The sequence below is a fragment of the Arvicola amphibius genome, chromosome 11 (genome assembly GCF_903992535.2).
Source record: "Arvicola amphibius chromosome 11, mArvAmp1.2, whole genome shotgun sequence".
Classification (NCBI taxonomy): Eukaryota; Metazoa; Chordata; class Mammalia; order Rodentia; family Cricetidae; genus Arvicola; species Arvicola amphibius.
In genome coordinates, this window is record NC_052057.2 from 5,940,431 (window position 1) to 5,957,481 (window position 17,051).

A 17,051-nucleotide genomic window follows, 5' to 3' on the forward strand; every position below is an offset into this window, starting at 1 on the left:
TGGAGGTGATGCCGGAGCAACTGTCATTCCATGTCCTGTGCCAGCATGGTTTGTCACTGCCTCTGAGATGAGTTACAGAATGTTCACTTTATTATAGCTACTCTGCTCTGTTCTGAACAACTGTGAAGAAAAAATCTCGTAGATCATAAAATCAGAGAACATTTGACAGTAGGAGCTATAACCATGAAGCCATAGTACTTTGAAATCCAGTTGTAGTGAAAACCTGGGTGAAATATGAACTCAAGACTTCTCAGTTTATAGCATCAGGGTTTTAGCAGTGACCAGTGGATATCAGTGAGTGTGCATGTCAACTGTCATCCCACGAGATTGTACAAGAGAATCCAGACCTTCGAAGCTTTCCCGGTGGTTTTGTTTAGCAGAGAAGCACCCCTACTGGGAAATAAAAATGTGTTTAAATCAAACTCAAATATTTTGACTCAAAGTCCTACCTCATTTTAGATGTCATTCCTCCACGTTTTTCTATTTTGTTGCTGTCTTACTTACCTTTCTGCTGCCATGAAGAGATACGACGCCCAAGGCGACTCATCAAACCGAATTGGGTCTCACAGCTCCAGGGCTTTGGAGTCTGTAGGTGTCATGGCAGGGAGCATGGCAGCAGGCAGGCGGGCATGGCTGATGTTGGAGCAACATGATGATGTCCACAAGTGCAAGGCAGAGAGAGAGTTATCTAGGAATGGTAAGGACTTTTGAAACCTCAAAGAACACCCTCCAACAAGGCCACGCCTACTACTTCATCCCATACAGTTCCGCTAAGTGGGGCCCAAGCCTTCAAACACATGAGTTTATGGGGACCGTTCTTATTCAAACCACCACAGTTGACCAAATTAGTTCCTGTTGCTTTACCTTTGCTTACATCTACCTACACTGCATGTAAATTTTATTTTTAATTCCTTACCCTGGTTTCTGAGGCAGATATTTTTGCGTTGCTGGGACTAAAATACCTGGAAGAGTAGGAAGGAGGCATGATTTAATTGGCTCGCAGATTCAGGTGGTTTCGCCTCAGGTGCTTGATTGCCTGGGCTTGGGCAGAACACAGTGGCGTGGGACTGGGTGTCAGAGTTGCTTCAAGGCATCCTTTTAAACAGCAGGCAGAAACAAGAAGAGAGGGAACCAGTGTAGATTTCAGTCCTGTGATATACTTCCTCTAGTCCTGACTCCCAACATTTCCACAGCCTCCCCAGATAGTAGTGACACCCGAGGACCACACCATAAAAATACAAACCCGGGAAAAAAACATGTCATATTCAAACCATAAAGAAAATAGTGCATGCATTTCATAATATGCTTTTCCCCTTTTTCTAGCAACACTATTGATAGTATTATAAAATAAAATAGCCGAACACAGAAATGTTGCTCTAAATATGGAAAATTCCTAATGACTGGTGTTATTAGCTTTATTATACAAAAAAAATTTCCAAGGAAGTCCCTAAAGCCATATGATGTGTAATCCATAATTAAAAGGAGCAAAGAATGATATCATATAGTAATCTCCTCTGTTTGGAAGCTGAGCTGTCTGATTAGTCACTGCGGAATGTATTCTACTTTAACATTTACGCTGGAGGAAATCATGGCAAACTTTTAATATAAGCTTTAATATTCTTTAGTCCATGTACTTTAAATACACAGACGTGCTCGAACAAAGTCACTGCGCTTTGGTTGTTGGTATGAATTATTGACCTTACTTAAGTTGTAGCACAGTCAGGTACATCATTGAAGTTCTAGTTAAATGACACAGTAATGTCTACTTAAACCATAGAGGGGGGTACATATAGCATTGTCTCTCCAAACGCAACGCTCAGCTTCAGAGAGATTTGTGAACTGACCCAGGTCACAGGCCCACAAATACTCAGGGTTAAACTCGGGTTTATCTAATTCCCAAGTCAGGCATTTCTGCTCAGCATGCCAGTACCAAAGTCATGTCACACAGCTTGTACGTGGTCTGTTATTTGGGCAGTTATTCCTGTTCCCATACACGGATGAGCACGTTGATCCAGTAATCCACAGTCCGTTTAGATCTACAGGGCACTACTTCCCCAGAAGGAGAAAGACGCCACACAAACAGCAGCGGTATGGCGTAGTAAGGGCCCAGGACAGGGAGGGGCGTGGCAGATGTGGGAGATGACGAGAAGTTCAGTGGTTTACAAAAGGCTGAAGCAAACACTTGGAGAAAGCGGGAGAGCACGGTGGCAACCGGGTCATGAAGTTGGTTGCCTTTGGAGGCCACACTCCGCAACATAGACTGCATTCAATGAATTCATCACAAAGTGGTGGAAGGCAATGTATGCCTAAGGAAGTAGCTCCTGAGACTTAAAAGGAAATGGGCTAGAATGGGAGACGCTGGAGAATTCCTCAAAGAGGCATGGCTGTTGCAGGGAGTCATCAGAAAGGAAGGGGCTGTGACCAACCGATTGAGTAGCTGGTGTTCAAGTTTTTGAAGGACGCCTTTATGTTTTTAATGTATTTTCTCTCCGACACATGTATATAAAACACCCAGAATCCATGTGGAATACATTGCATAGTATATTTTTAATTGAAAATAGATTCCCTTCTTATATACTACATCCTGATTACAGTTTCCCCTCCCCCTACTCCGCCCAGTTCCTCCCCTCTGGATCCACTCCCTTTCTGTCTCTTGTGAGAAAAGAGCAAGTGTCTAAGAAATGACAACCAAACATGACAAAATAAAATGGAATAAGATTAGATAAAGTTTGAGAATAAGGCAAGAGATAAAAGCATTGGAGAAAGCACTGTCAGCAATGGCTAATTCAATAGTAGACCCAAAATAAAGGCACACAATCATTTGAGTAAAAAGGCAGGCAGTCTCTGTAAACATGTTATATACTCTTTAATCTCTCTACAGTAAGGAGCTGGTATTGAGAAAGCATTTGTGAACAAATGCATCTTTCCTCACCTGTGACGTCACAACAGTAGAAAGCATCATATGTGCAAATAATTTCAGCTACTTAGCTCATAGGACCAAAGCATGGCATCTCTAAGAAAATAGTTTTTACTGTACTTTATTAATATTTTAAATAATGGCACCACTCAGGGTAAGTTTTGCACAGGTTTATGTGCCTGTCTGTAGTTCACCTGGAGTTTTCTTGGGGGAAGGGGTGTTGGAGTGGATTTTTCTTTATAGGAGAAAGAATCTGTAAGAGCAGAATGCAACGGGCCTGAACCTGAAGCTGCACTGGTCACTCTGGACCAGGAATCCCCCCACTCCCTCAGCACAGTTTTTAATTTCCGTAAAAACTGCATAACTGTAGTCATGCTAACTGATTAGTTTGAAAAAAATTCTTAAAATAGGAGCGAATGCATCCACTCATTCTTGCAAACAATAATGTAGCCAAAAGATCCCTGAAAGCGACCTTTTGCAGATATATTATAAAGCATTGCAATTGAATAGAGAAAAATACAGATTCATAAGGAAAAGTCTATACCACTTCAATATACTTATGAAGATTAGGGACTCACCTTCAGCTGCACTAAGTCGGACTCTCCGAGTTGGGTAAATTTCTTGCTGATATAAACTAAGACACATTTGAAAATTGTGGGCAGGATCTCAAAACACTTGCCAGGAAATCAGATGTATTCTGGAATTCCAAAATCAGTGAACTAAATCAAATTCATGCTGGCTGGCTGAAGGAATTTCTTAAACATGGACTACACCATTTGACCGTCTGTTATAAACAGTGAACACTGTCAGAGCTACTTTTCTTTTTCTGTGTTAAAATGCCATGACCTTCCAGGGGATTAGAGTCCATGATGGCGGAGTGAGCACAGCAGGTGGCAGGCAGATGGAGCAGGAGTTGAGAGCTCTCATCTCATCTCATCCAGCAGGAAGCTGAGGGCGCTAACTGGGGATGGCCAGAGTCCTTGGATACCTTGGAGCCCACTGTCTCAGTTACTTTCCTATTACTGTGAGACATTGTGACTAAGGCAACATATAGAAGAAAGAGTTTGTTTGGGTTTACAGTTTCAGAAAATGAGTCCATGTCCATCCTAACCAGGAAGGTGGCAGAGGGTGAGCAGACATGGTGCTGGAGCACTAACTGAGAGTTTACGTCCTTCCCCACAAGCTGAGGTAGTGGGGGGGGAGTGGGGCTGAAGGGAGAGGAAGAGGGTGCACACGATCTAACTGGAAATGACGTGGGCTTCTGAAACCTAAAGGCCCACATCTAGTGACAAACCTCCTCCAACAAGGCCACATCCCCTAATCCTTCCCAAACAGTTCCACTAACTGGAGTCTGGCTATTCAAATATATGACCCTAAGGCATCCATTCTCTTTCAAACCACCATACCCACCCATAGTCACACATTTTCTCCAGCAAGGCCCCATATCTGAATCTTCCCCAACCAGCTACCAAGTAGGGCTCAAGTATTCAGAAGTCTGATGCTTGGGGAGGGGGACATCTCATAACCACCACAAGTACTGCTCCAATTATCAGAATGGATCTGGGAAAACTGACTTCTAGTCACGTGATTAATACAATGTATGTTCTAAAGTCTAAGTCCAATCACTCTGAGATTTTTAGCCATCATTTGATGACAACGACCTTGTGAAGAATCAGTACTAGCCCCACAGCTGGCTTTACTGAAGAGGTAGCCACAATTTAAAACATTCCATTTTTAATCTCTTTCTTGCATTACTTTCCTTTACCACAAAAAAAAAAAAAAAAAACAGTAAGTCTCCTTAGTCTAGTTGTTCACAGACAGAATCTGTGGGCCCTAGAGTTTCCGAGAGGCTGATGAGGGGCAGCATTCTCTGAGGAAATAAGAAATGAGGACTCTTGACTGACTACACCAATCTCAAACATCAGAGATGTTGGCAGACACTGCATCGAGTGGTGTAGGCTGGAGAAAAGGCCCACTTTCTGTGCATATTAAAGATAGCTTCACAGCATCATGACTCTTTGAGCTCTGTCCTAAATGTGGTAACTACAGAACTAGTAATTGTTTGTAGCCTCTTTCCTTCTACTCTGTGTGTTTAACACAGTACACCTAGGACCAGTAAAGTCATAAACAATCATTGGGGGGCAACATTGAAAAGACCCTTCACCTATAGGAATTTCATTCTGGAACTTGACAGAAGGCAAGCTCATAGTCTGAGTCTCATTTCCTGTGGCTGTGATAAGATACCCTGGCAAAAGCAATTTCCAGGAGAAAAGGTCTCCTTGGCTCAGAGTTCCAGGTTACAATTGCATGAAAGTCAAAACAGCAGGAAGCAGTGGTCACATTACAAACACAGCCGAAAACAGACCAGCGAATTAATGACTTCATGCTCAGCTCTTCCTCTTCTGTTCATTCAACACAGGGCCAAGCCCATGATATAGGATTGCACATATTCAGGATGGGCCTTCCCACCTCAGTTCATCCAGTGTAACAATAATGATTACAGACCCGCGCGTGTGGGCTGCGTAGCTAATTCCAAGCCAACCTAAGATACACAGCAGGACCTTATCTCGGAGACAGGATGGAAGACCAGGAGGAGAGGGAAGGCAGAGAAAGGAAGAAAACGCTACAGTTGCACCTTCAAGGAACATGCCTTTAGAGGTATAGCATGGGAGAGATGATGAGATGAAGCATGAATTCTGGGCTGGGCATGCGGCCAGTGCTCACCTGGCACGGTCAGTCCCCAGCCCTGAAAGCAAATCAGCTGTGTGTGCTGACTTCTTGGCACTCCACAGACGCCTTGCCTTGCACGACACATTCTGACTTGAGTCCTGAAGCAGGAAATCTCAGCACTGGCTGCTCACCCAGAGGACAGGGTCCAGTCCCATCCCCCACAGGGCAGCTCACAACCATCACAGGGAATCTGACTCTCTCTTCTGACCCCCAAGATCACCAGGCATGCATGTGGCTCACACATCCATGCATGTTACAAAGCACACCCGCTCACATTAAATAAACAGGAAAATACAGGCCCATTGGCCCTGTTTAAGTCAGAGTTCCTCAAGAGATTTCATCTTGTGGTCATCAACACACCAACCCAGTCTAACTGGAGAAGGCACTGAAGGCCATGGGAGTTGGTCGGCGTGCACCACTGTGTGGTTAGGAGTCGACTCCGGGTCAAATGTGGTGGTTCACATCTGTAATCACAGTATTTGGGAAGCTAAGGCAGGAGGATTGCTGCAAGTTAGAGGCCAGCGTGAACTGTAGGGTGAGTTTGAGGACAACCTGGACTACAAGGTTGGGACCTTATCTCAAAACAAACACACGGAAAAAGAACATTCTCTGTCTGTAATGCTTTTCATCAGCATCATGGTGGGAAGACAGATTTAATAGTATATGCCTGTAATGTCAGCACAGGGGAAACTGAGGCAAGACGACAGCCATTAATTAAAGAACAGCCTGGATGCTGATGAGACCCTGACTCTAAATTGATAAATAAATAACCTTGGTTAAACAAAAAAAAAAAACAATAATGATTACAGAAGAGTTCCTAAATTTGAGTGGGAGGACAAAGGAGAATTTGAAGAGGGGGAAAAGGTGGGGTGGATATGATGTAAATACAGAAATTCTCGAAAACATTAAGTTTTAAGAAAGAAAATTCCTCCCATGCATGGCCATGAGTCAGCCTAATCTAGAGAACTCCTCATTTAGACTCCCTTCCCAGTTTTATCTATGTTTTATTGAGCCAAAAATCAAAACTATTCAGCACGCTAATAAATTTCTCAAATGGCAATATGTTCTGAAGAAAACAAACACATGGACTAGGATAGTAACGAGCAAAGAATGTGGGGGAACGTTCGCTGGCACAATCCTAAACAGCATCTCCCATCCAAGTACTAACCAGGCCCAGCATGCTTCACTCCAGATCAGGGCAATATTTTAGTCGACAGAAACAGTCTTTCTAAGGCAGTGTTACTTACGAGAAGAACCCCTTGCCTCATAGAGATCTGGACAACAATAATCCAAATATCCAGAAAGATAGACTGGCTCACTCAAAGACCTGGAGAAGCTGAGAACACAGCAAGGGTAGCGCTGAGAAAAGGACGTCAGCCAGGGGACAGCTGTGACCTATGCACAGATGATCTGAGAGTAAACGTGAAAAGGTTGGATGTTACTCTAGGGACAGTGAGGTCCCGGGAGAATTCTGGAGGGAGAACACTTTTATAATCTCTTTTTTTTTTGAAGAGTATTCTAGGTGATGTATGATGGCCAGGTTGGCAAGAGACTGAGAAGAAGTCAGAAGGCCAAGTAGGGGACAGCTACTCTTCAGTCAGTCAGCCTGGTTATCCACACACGGGACACCGTAGAGATGAGGAGTTGACACACTGATCACAGTCATACACAAATGCTCTCTAGCACTTGAAAACCAGATGAAAAACGAGAAAGAGAATTGCTTACCCCTAGAAAATAAGAGGATATAAAATGACTCAAAACGGTCAATCATTTCCACTTTAAAAAAAAAGAGAGGGGGAATATGTAGGAGTCTAGGTCGTCTCTCCCGGATCACTCTTGCCTCTTCCCTGCCACAGGTGTGTGTCTAACCCACTTAACATTCTTGAGAGCTGGATAGAGATGGGTATCCAGCCACCAGTCACACGAAGCAAGGTCTGGTGGTGATGGCTGTATCAAAGTGCAACTGAAGATGGGGAAAAGCAATCCGCCCTCACTACTTAACTTAGTGACCGGAATTGGCAACCATGTCCATCACAAGCTTAACTCTTAATTTGAGGTGGCAGCATGGACAGAGAAAGGAAGACATACATCCAGCAACATCAATTAAGTGTTTGCTAGCAGTCCTGTCCATGACGGGGCAATCGGGAGAGGCTTGGAGGTGCCTCATTAAAGAGCGTAAATGTTGGCTGGTTCCCCATAGACACTTGTAAGACATGATGGAAGATGCCTGCCATCTCTATGCAGTAGGAAAGTTGCCCATTCCTTCCGCATGAACCTTGACATAGAGTGCTTGTAACTTTATGGACTGGTGTTTGATGGGATATTTGACAGAGTCCATGAAAAATGATTTTAGCACAGCTATTAGTTACCGTATAACTAACCTGGAGGTAAAGACAGGTGGGCGTGCAGAGGTAATGAACATCTGCGCTTGGATGTCAGCCAAGGCAGCGGTGAGTAGCTGCTTCAGATTCCTTATCGTTCACTTAACCGCACTAGGTACCTAGGAGTTAGTGAATCCTATATCTAAAAATAAAAAATGTTTAAGAATCTGTTCAGGGGTTGCAGAGACATCTTGGAGTTAAGGAAATTTGTTGAGCTTGCAGGGGACACCTGTCTGAGTTCCAGAACCCACATGGCAGCTACATGTTGGAGTTGTAACTGTCTGTAACTCCAGTGTTGAGATAGAGATTTTTGTCCCACCCATCCTGAAACCATTCAGTCCCAAAGAAACACACAAAGGCCTGTGTTAATTATAAACTGTTTGGCCCATTAGCTCAGGCTTTCTTATTAACTAATTCTTACATCTTACATTAATACATAATTCTTACAACTTATATTAACCCATAATTCTTGTCTGTCTTAGCCACATGACTTGGTACCTTTATCAGTGAGGCATTCTCATCTTGCTTTCTCTGCATCTGGGTAACGGCTGAAGACTGGGCATTTCCTCTTCCCGGAATTCTCCTGTTCTGTTGCCCCACTTATACTTCCTGCCTGACTACTGGCCAATCGGCATTTTATTAAACCAATAAAAGTAACAATTTTTACAGAGTACAAAACTATTGTCCCGTTCCAGGACAGGCTCCAAAGCTACAGAGAAACCCTGTCTCGAAAAACCAAAAAAAAAAAAAAAAAACTATTGTCCCACAGTACTCCAGTTCCAGAGAATCCAGCAGCCCTCTTTTGGCTCCTGTGGGCATCAATCGTACATGCAGTACACATGCATACATGCAGACAAAAACTCATACACATAATATAAAAATAAATAAAATCTTTTTAAAATACTTTTAAAATTTACTTTATTTTATGTTTATCAGTGCTTTGCCTGCATGTATGTAGTATACTATGTGCATGCCTGGTGACTGTAAAGGCAAAAAGAAGCCATTGGATTCCCTGGAGCTGGAATTATGAATGATCCCGAGCCTCCATATGAGTTTTGGGAATTGGCCCCAGGTCCCCTGGAAAAGCAGCCAGTGCTATTAACTGCTAAGTCAACTCTCATCTTGTCTCAAAAAACCAAAATAATAATAGTAATGATGATAATAAAATTTAAATCCTGTGCAAAGCCCACAAGGTCCAGTTGGGAACACTTTAGCTAACTGTCTGAGCCACAGTAGCCAGGTAGTCTATACAGGGAGTGGGGAAGAGCATCAGCCACTCCTTCTGTCTGAGACCAGTATTCCCAAGAGAGGATAACAGCAAGAAAATACAGGATTTAATCATATTTAAATAAACCTCTTTGCTTTTGACGAAGAGTGAGTAGCTATAGGGGACAGAGTCAAACCAAGCTTTTAATAGACATCACAAAGAGAATAGTAGACACCATGTGACTCCTAAAGAGGCACTGGCCACCTAACCTACAGCCTGCAGGCCTTTCCTGGATCCTGAATGCCCAAAAGGCATCCAGGCAAAGTCTCCACTGTGCACCATGTCCGGGAATGCTTGTCTGCTTCTCACAGCCTCTATGTGTCTTTGAGATTATCCTATTATTTTCCAAAGTCATGCATTTCAAGTCATAAATACACAAGTGAAATAAACTGTCTTATGAACAATATTCCTAACTTATAAAAGTCTTCCTATTTCTTACCCAGAATTCTCAGAGAACATAAAGCACACACACATGTATGATACCTGGGTCATTTTCTAGTTTCTCAAAGTTGCTGTACCAAACCCAAACTCAAGGTAAATGGGAGCCAAGGCATCTCCAAACAATGAAAATCTGAAACCTTTTCAAAAACCATTTCAGCTACCTATAAAAACAGCTTTTCAAAGAATCCTACCAAACCTAATTTAAAATTTTTCAAACATACAGAAATAATATTTGAAACTGTTTCCTCTGGATCCATCTCCCTTTACTTGATCTCAGCGCTCACCAAACTTACACTTCTTTGCTGAGTGGCTTCAGAATGAATTGCATGCATCGTGACTGCTCATGTAGATGCTCTGGAGTGTGTCTCTAAGGATTGCATTATCTTAACCCCCATACAATTACTGAGTGGTACAAATTTAGATTCACAAAATAATGCTGTCTAATGTAAAACCCATCTTCATATTTCATCAGCTGCCCCCTCCTGTATTGTATGTGGCGTTCTCATACCTACTCGGAGGTAGGGTGGGGTGGTTGTATATCGTACTCTTCAGATTGAGTTTGTTTAGTGCAGGCACATTTTTATGAAGTGATAGACGCACATCCAGTGCATACACAAGACCACTGCAGACGCTGTGCTAAGGGTGTTCAGAGGAACACTGCATGTTGAGTCACAAGGCCTCCTCACGGCTGCCTCAGTCTACCTATCAAATTATGACTCGTGTGGTTTTCTTTTTTCCATGTCCTTGGTCTTCTAGTTGTTCATAACCAAATGTGAAACGTCACTCATCTCCTCTAACTTTCAAAGTTGTCTTGTGGAGTTGGTGGTGTTTGTGTGTGTATGTGAATGCATGTACAGGTAAATGTGTACATTTAAATGTAGAAACAGAAGGTCCACACTGGGCTCTTCTTCAGTCATTGCCCACCTTAGCCTTTGAGATAAGGTCTGTCATTGAACTTGAAATCCGCTGGTTAGGCTAGGCTAATCCAAGGACCCACTTTTCTCCACCCATCTGCCCACAGTGCTGGAGTTACAGGCACAAGCTAGCACATCAAGCTTTTTATGTAGGTGCTGGGAATCCAAACTTAACTCTCCACACTTGCATGGCTAAGTCTTAACCAACACTTCATGCTTGCATGACAAAACCTTCACAAAGCCATTTCCACAGCCCACAGCATCATTCCTAAAGCAAGATCTGCTCTAGTCCGACTCTTCGCCCTGGCCTTGAGACAGTTCATTTCAAGGGTCTTTTGTAAAAACCCACTCCCAGATCCTTTGCTGGCCTCCGGAATAGAGTCTGATCGCCTTAAATCCTTCAAGACTGCTTGGGAAAGCATCCTCGATGCAACAAAGGGAAATACCAAGCAAGAGCAACTTAAAGCAGGATCCTTTTCACTTCCTTGTAGGTGCATCAAGTCAGCAATCAGCCAGCCCCGAAGGTCACAGGTTTTTCTACCCTCCCATCCCACCTATCCCTCGTGTTTATAAGGTTCAACCTTCTAAAGTTCTACAGAGAAACTTGGGTCATAAGCCACACTGCCTTCATGGAAGGCAACGTTCCACACAAACCATGAGTCGTCTATAGGGCTTACATCTTCAAACTTTCTGCAGAAAAATCATTTTTAAAAGATTTATTTTGATTCAAAATATATTTTAAACCCAGAGGGGAATAACTTTGAAATTCCAGAGCAAACGAATGAAAAGAAACTGACTCCCGTCTTGTCTTTGCAACTGAAGGTTTTCAGACAGTGGACAGAGTGCCTAGAGGAAAATAATTATAGAAGAGTTAGAAAATAACATTGGCTTTGATTTTGAAGGGAAGGACTTCAGTGGAAAAAAGAAAAGGAAGGCAAAGATATTCCAAGCACCTTCAATATGGATGTCAGAACTCAAGGGGGCATGATGTAAAGAATGCTTGACAAGTCTATGCCCTGAATCAGACAGACCTACGTTTAAATCCATTTCCCACTGATGAGCCCGGTGGCCCCTGAGCAGGTTGCTTCTCTGTGCAATGGCTTATGCATTCATAAAATCAGGATGTTGTTAACCACGTTTGACAGAATTATGACAAGACTGAAGTAAAACAGGCGTGTAGCGTGCTCACCTTGCTTGCCTACCACAATTGCACAAAACATGGAAAAACAACGTGCCCACCTTTTAATAGTAGGATGCAGTCCTGATGGTTCATCCATAGCTCATGGTAAAGCATAACTTAAAAAGACGATGAAGTCTTGGGCTATGGAGACGGCTGAGCGGGTATAGGCACTTACTCTGCAACCTGGCAAACTGAGTTCAATGCCTAGAGCCCACGTGAAGGGGAGAACTGACTCCACAAAGTTGTCCTCTGACCTCAAGACACAAGCCGTACCATGTGCGTGCACACACATATCATACACACAAATAACAACAACAGGAGCAATTTTAAAAATAAACTTACAAAATAAGAGGAAGAAATATTATCATTTGTGGCAATGTGGATGATCCTGGAAGACACAAGTAAAATAAGACAGGGATGAGAAGACACCTGCATAATCTCACTGATAGAAAGTACAGCAGTCTAATGAGCACGGGCAGAGTACCATGGTGGGCACCATAGTAGTGGAGTAAGAAACTACATATAGGCCAAAGCGTGAACGTTTCAGTTAGGACGACTCTGTTCCAGATCTCGTATGAAGTACAGTCTCTAAGGTTAGTCACAGTGTGTTACAGGTATGGAAATCACCTAGCCTAGATTTTAAATAAAATATAAATAAATAAATAGATAGATGATAGATGATAGATAGATAGATAGATAGATAGATAGATAAGTGCCTGAGATAACAAATTTAAGTTTATTGAATGACTTCATCATTCCACTCTCTATATATTCCATTATATCCCAAATGTGTATGCAATATTATAAACTAAAAATACACATTTTTAAATAAAGGCCAGGTGTGTATTTCTTGCCTAGAGTGTATAAGGCTCTAAATTTAAACTCAGCATTGTAATAATAATAATAATAATAATAATTTGTTAGAGATACTCCCTAGGAAAAAAGAAGGTTGCCACTATGGTTGATTCTGGATACTTTGACCATAAGGCTAAGGAGTAGACAAAAGGAAGACACTACCTTTTTACTTCCTAGACATTTAAATTCCTAGTACGAATTAGAATGGTAGCTGCAACAGTAAGAGTAGAAATTGTTGTTGAGTGAAGAGGTATTCAGAAAGAACAGAACTCAAGTGCCCTTGGTTCCGGATCTCACTTCCTGGCTGCTCCGGTATGTTGGTTTTAGTGCCTGTGCAAATGTCCATTCCGACCCTTGTCATGAAAGCATGTTGGATTTGTCAAAGGTCTTTTCTGCGTCTGAGATGATCATGTGGTTTTTGTCTTTCAGTTTGTTTATGTTGTGGATTGCATTTATCAATATACATATGTTGAACCATCTCTCCCTCTCTGGGACCAAACTTACTTACCATAGAGGATAATCTTTTTCAATGTGTTCTTGGATTTGGTTTGCAAGTATTTTATTCAGATTTTTTTGCATCTTGTTCCTAAAGGAAATTGGTCTGTAATTTTATCATTGTCTATAGGTTCAATGACCTATAGACTGCTATGTGGAAATGTGATTGTACAAATAGGGTCTCTTATGAGGGGGCAGACTGGGTGGGGCAGAGATCAAGAAGATCTGTGTGCTTGAACTCTTCTTAGCCTCTCTGCTAAGTTTTTCTTTCTCTCAAGTAGGCATGCCACAGAAGATCTCTGACATATTGTGAGACAAGGGCGGGTCGCAGAAGCTCTTTATAGCTAGTACTTACACAGAAAACCAAGGGAAGGTCAGGGCAGTATTTTTAGATTTTATTGCTAACTTTTGAGAAAGTTCCAGTTTCTATGACCTACCGTGAGGAAGAAGAATTCCAGCTTCTATGGTTTCACTAGTGAAGTAGAGGCAGAATGAGGGAGGAGAGGCAGGAAGGCAAGAATAAGCCAGAACCTGTGCTTCTGAGTCTGCTTCTGACATCATTTTAGGGTCTCAGTTCTTCTGAGTCCAACATGCCTCCCAAAGTGGAATCATGCTTTAACACTGGTTACGTATAAAATTCAATTGCTAAAAATTAACAAAAGCCAGATTCAAAAGTCTTGACTATTTTGGTCAGACATTGAGTCACTCAGTACAGATTTACAACATCAAGATGTTTTGTGAGTGTTCGGTAGACACGTCTCAAATCTCACACATGCTCTCTTGGTTTCCTGCTGTATCTGTTTATATTAGCATGGGTTTGTGGTGCTAACACACTCTTCCAGAAAATATCCTCTGCCTGTGCTCCCTACCTTGAGCAGGATAGACTTGAATTGTCAAAAACTCCTGAAATGTTTTTTGCTAACTCAGCCCATTGTTCAATAATCCTCACTGTTATCACTAACGTGGATATTCCCCACTGATAATAGTGGCACAAACTGCAGCCTTTTTCCCAAGACTCTCATCCAAAACAGAAACCATCACTGCTTCCAAAATAGCAAAACAGCTGCACTCATCCCCTACTTGCTAGTGTCCAGCTACTTCTTAATTCTCTTGGGATCAATTATAAAATCTCAGCAATAAGGAATCTTATAAATAAGGAATATAAGGATAAGATATCCTTATATTCCTTATAAATAAGGATATAAGGATATAAGGATATAAGGATATAAGGATATAAGGATATAAGGATATAAGGATATAAATAAGGATATAAGGATAAGATAAGGAATCTTAAAAATAGTTAACTGTCCGCTCCACAATGAGCAGTCTGTGGATGTTTCTATTATGTATTTCTGTGGTTTGGAAGACTGTCTCGTAGAGGTGTATTTTAAGCTTAGTCCCCAGACAATGACACTGATAAGAGACAGAGGGATCTTTAAAAGGCAGGACCTTTTGGAAGGATGTTGTGTCACCAGGGATGTGCATTTGAAGAGGATGTCAAAACCCCAGCCTTTCCTTCTTCCTCTTTGCTGACTGGCTGGCATAAAGGTGAGCTGTAGATTTCACTGTATTGCCCTATGCAATAGGCCATTGGTCATAGACTAACACCACCAAAACTCTGGACCAAATAAACCTTTCCTTGTTTTAGGATGTGTTTTTCACATATTTCGTGGCAATTAGTTACTCAGTTGTAAGTGTTGCAGTTATGAAGGAAAACGTATAGCATATTTGGGTCGCCAGAAGCTGAGGGATACCTGGAAGTGTTACAGCTCTGAAGGGAAAGGTATCCTGGCTGTCAGAAGCTGGGGAATACCCTGCAGGTATTATAGCTCTGTTCCTATAGACTATGGTGGACAGTCTCCCCAGCCAAGTGTTACAGTCCTTGCTCCCGGAAAGGATTGCTAATGCAAGTGTAACAATGTTGATCCAGCAGGGGAGGATTTCCCCGGGGAATTTGTTACAATTTGGCTCTGCTCTGCTCCAGAGAAGGGTTACAGCTCTGCTCATCTTCCCCAGAGTGTAACAACTTGGTTCCAGTAAGGGAAAGTTTCCCAGCCAAAAATGTTACAGTTCTGTTCTGACTCCTCTCTGGCGAGACCATTACAGCCCTGCTCTGCTCTGCTCTGCTCTGCTAAGGGAGTTTGCAGGGGGAAATGTAGCAGTTCTGCTTCACTTCCGCAAAAGAAAGTCACTACAACCAACCTCACTGTAGAGATTTATTGGGAGGGAGGAGTCTAGGTGAGTGGCTGCCTCTGTCATGGTGGGAAAAGGCAGCCCCAAACTGATCAGGTGCAGGGCTTATGTATGATTTCTTAGGGCTGGAGCTTCCCAGGGTGACAGTTTTCGGAGTGGGGTTGATAGAGATCTCAATTCCTGATCTTGAGACAAGCTCACAGACTGGTTGGACTTTGTGCTCAGGGATTAGCTGGATTTCAATTCCTGAGTCGGTTAGGGGCAGGGTGTGTTTCCTTGGCTCTGGTCTCGGGGCCAGGGCGTTCTTTCATTGGCCCTTTTTACCCTACATCCATACATAGCTCTGCATCTCTCAGCCTAAACTCTTATGAGATTTTAGAGCAGAGAAACTGCCCTGTGCATGTGGCATATCTATCAGAAACCCTGGCCTCTATTTACTAGATGTCGTTAACACCCTCTATCTGCTGGCAATCAAATATTTTTCCAGCCAGATGTAGTTGCTGCTACTTGTAGTTTGAGCTACCTGAGACACATATTAGTCAGGGCTCTGTAGAGGAACATAACTAACTGAGAGGGGTTTACTTGATTGGTTTGCACATTAAGGTCTAGGTGATTCACCAATAGCTGCTTTACACTGAAGAGGCCAAGAATTCGGAAGTTGCTCTGCCCATAAAAGTAGAGGTCTCAGCAGTCTCAAAATGGCACTGAAAATCTGGACAGTTCCTGGGGAGCTGCTTGTCTTCATCTGTTTTAAAAGTCAAAGTTACCTGGGTCTGTCAACAAAGGAATACAGCGGTGGCAGCAACATAGTTGGACTTGGCAGGAAGTGTGAAGGCAAGCAAGCAAGGCAATGCTTCCTTCGTCCACATGCCTCTCCAGATTCAGCCTTTGAATCCCATTCGTACAAAGACTCCAGAGCTACACAGAGCCCAGCTGCTTCCCTTCCCTGTGCGCGCAGTCAAAACAGATTCCAGGACATAATGTGGTCATACAAAAATAGCAATAACTTGCTCTCTGACAGAAAACATAAAGCTGGTACTCACCAAGTTCTTTGTTTCTCGCTTGGAAATGAGTAGATATGATTGCTCATCTCTTTTAACAGCGACCCAAGCTCAAAGATCTTCCAAGAAAGAGGAGACTTAAACTGTTCAGGAAAAAACATTCCCTACTGTCAAAGCAAACAACCAGCGGTGAAAAAATAGCCTACGGAACAGAAGAGAGTCTCTGCCGAGGGACTCATGGCTAGAGTCTAAAAGGCACTCAAAAAAAAATTCAACATCCCAAAACTCGCATCAACAAATGAGCAAATGAACTGGATAATTCTCAACAGAAAAAAAATACCGATGGCATGATTGTGCACACCTTGTCTTTAATCTCAGCACTCAAGAGGCAGAAGCAGGCAGATCTCACCCAATTCAAGGCCAGCGAGAGGTACACAGTGAGATCCCAACTCATAGAGAGAAAGGAAGGAAGGGAAAGAGGGATGGAAGGAGTGAGGGAGGGAAAGAGGAAGGGAAAGACAGGCAAATGGCTAGCCTATATTTGAAAAAAAAATGTTCAATAGTCTTATCCTGGAGAGACTACGAGTTGAAATGACTTGGAAAGCATCTCTCGACCCAACCAGAATGGTTATTCTCAACTGTTTGCTGCTGGTATGAATAAGAATAACTTCCCATTA

At 42.6% G+C, this 17,051-nt stretch overlaps 1 protein-coding gene across 1 annotated transcript in view; it reads left to right on the forward strand.

The window, feature by feature from the left end:
* Window positions 1-516: 516 nt before the first annotated feature.
* Rxfp1 (relaxin family peptide receptor 1) overlaps window positions 517-17,051 on the forward strand; it is a 79,384-nt gene continuing 62,849 nt past the window's right edge. Inside the window, exon 1 of the mRNA XM_042055985.1 lies at window positions 517-697. Coding sequence (XP_041911919.1) covers window positions 517-697 — 181 coding nt within the window. The remainder of the gene's footprint in view (window positions 698-17,051) is intronic.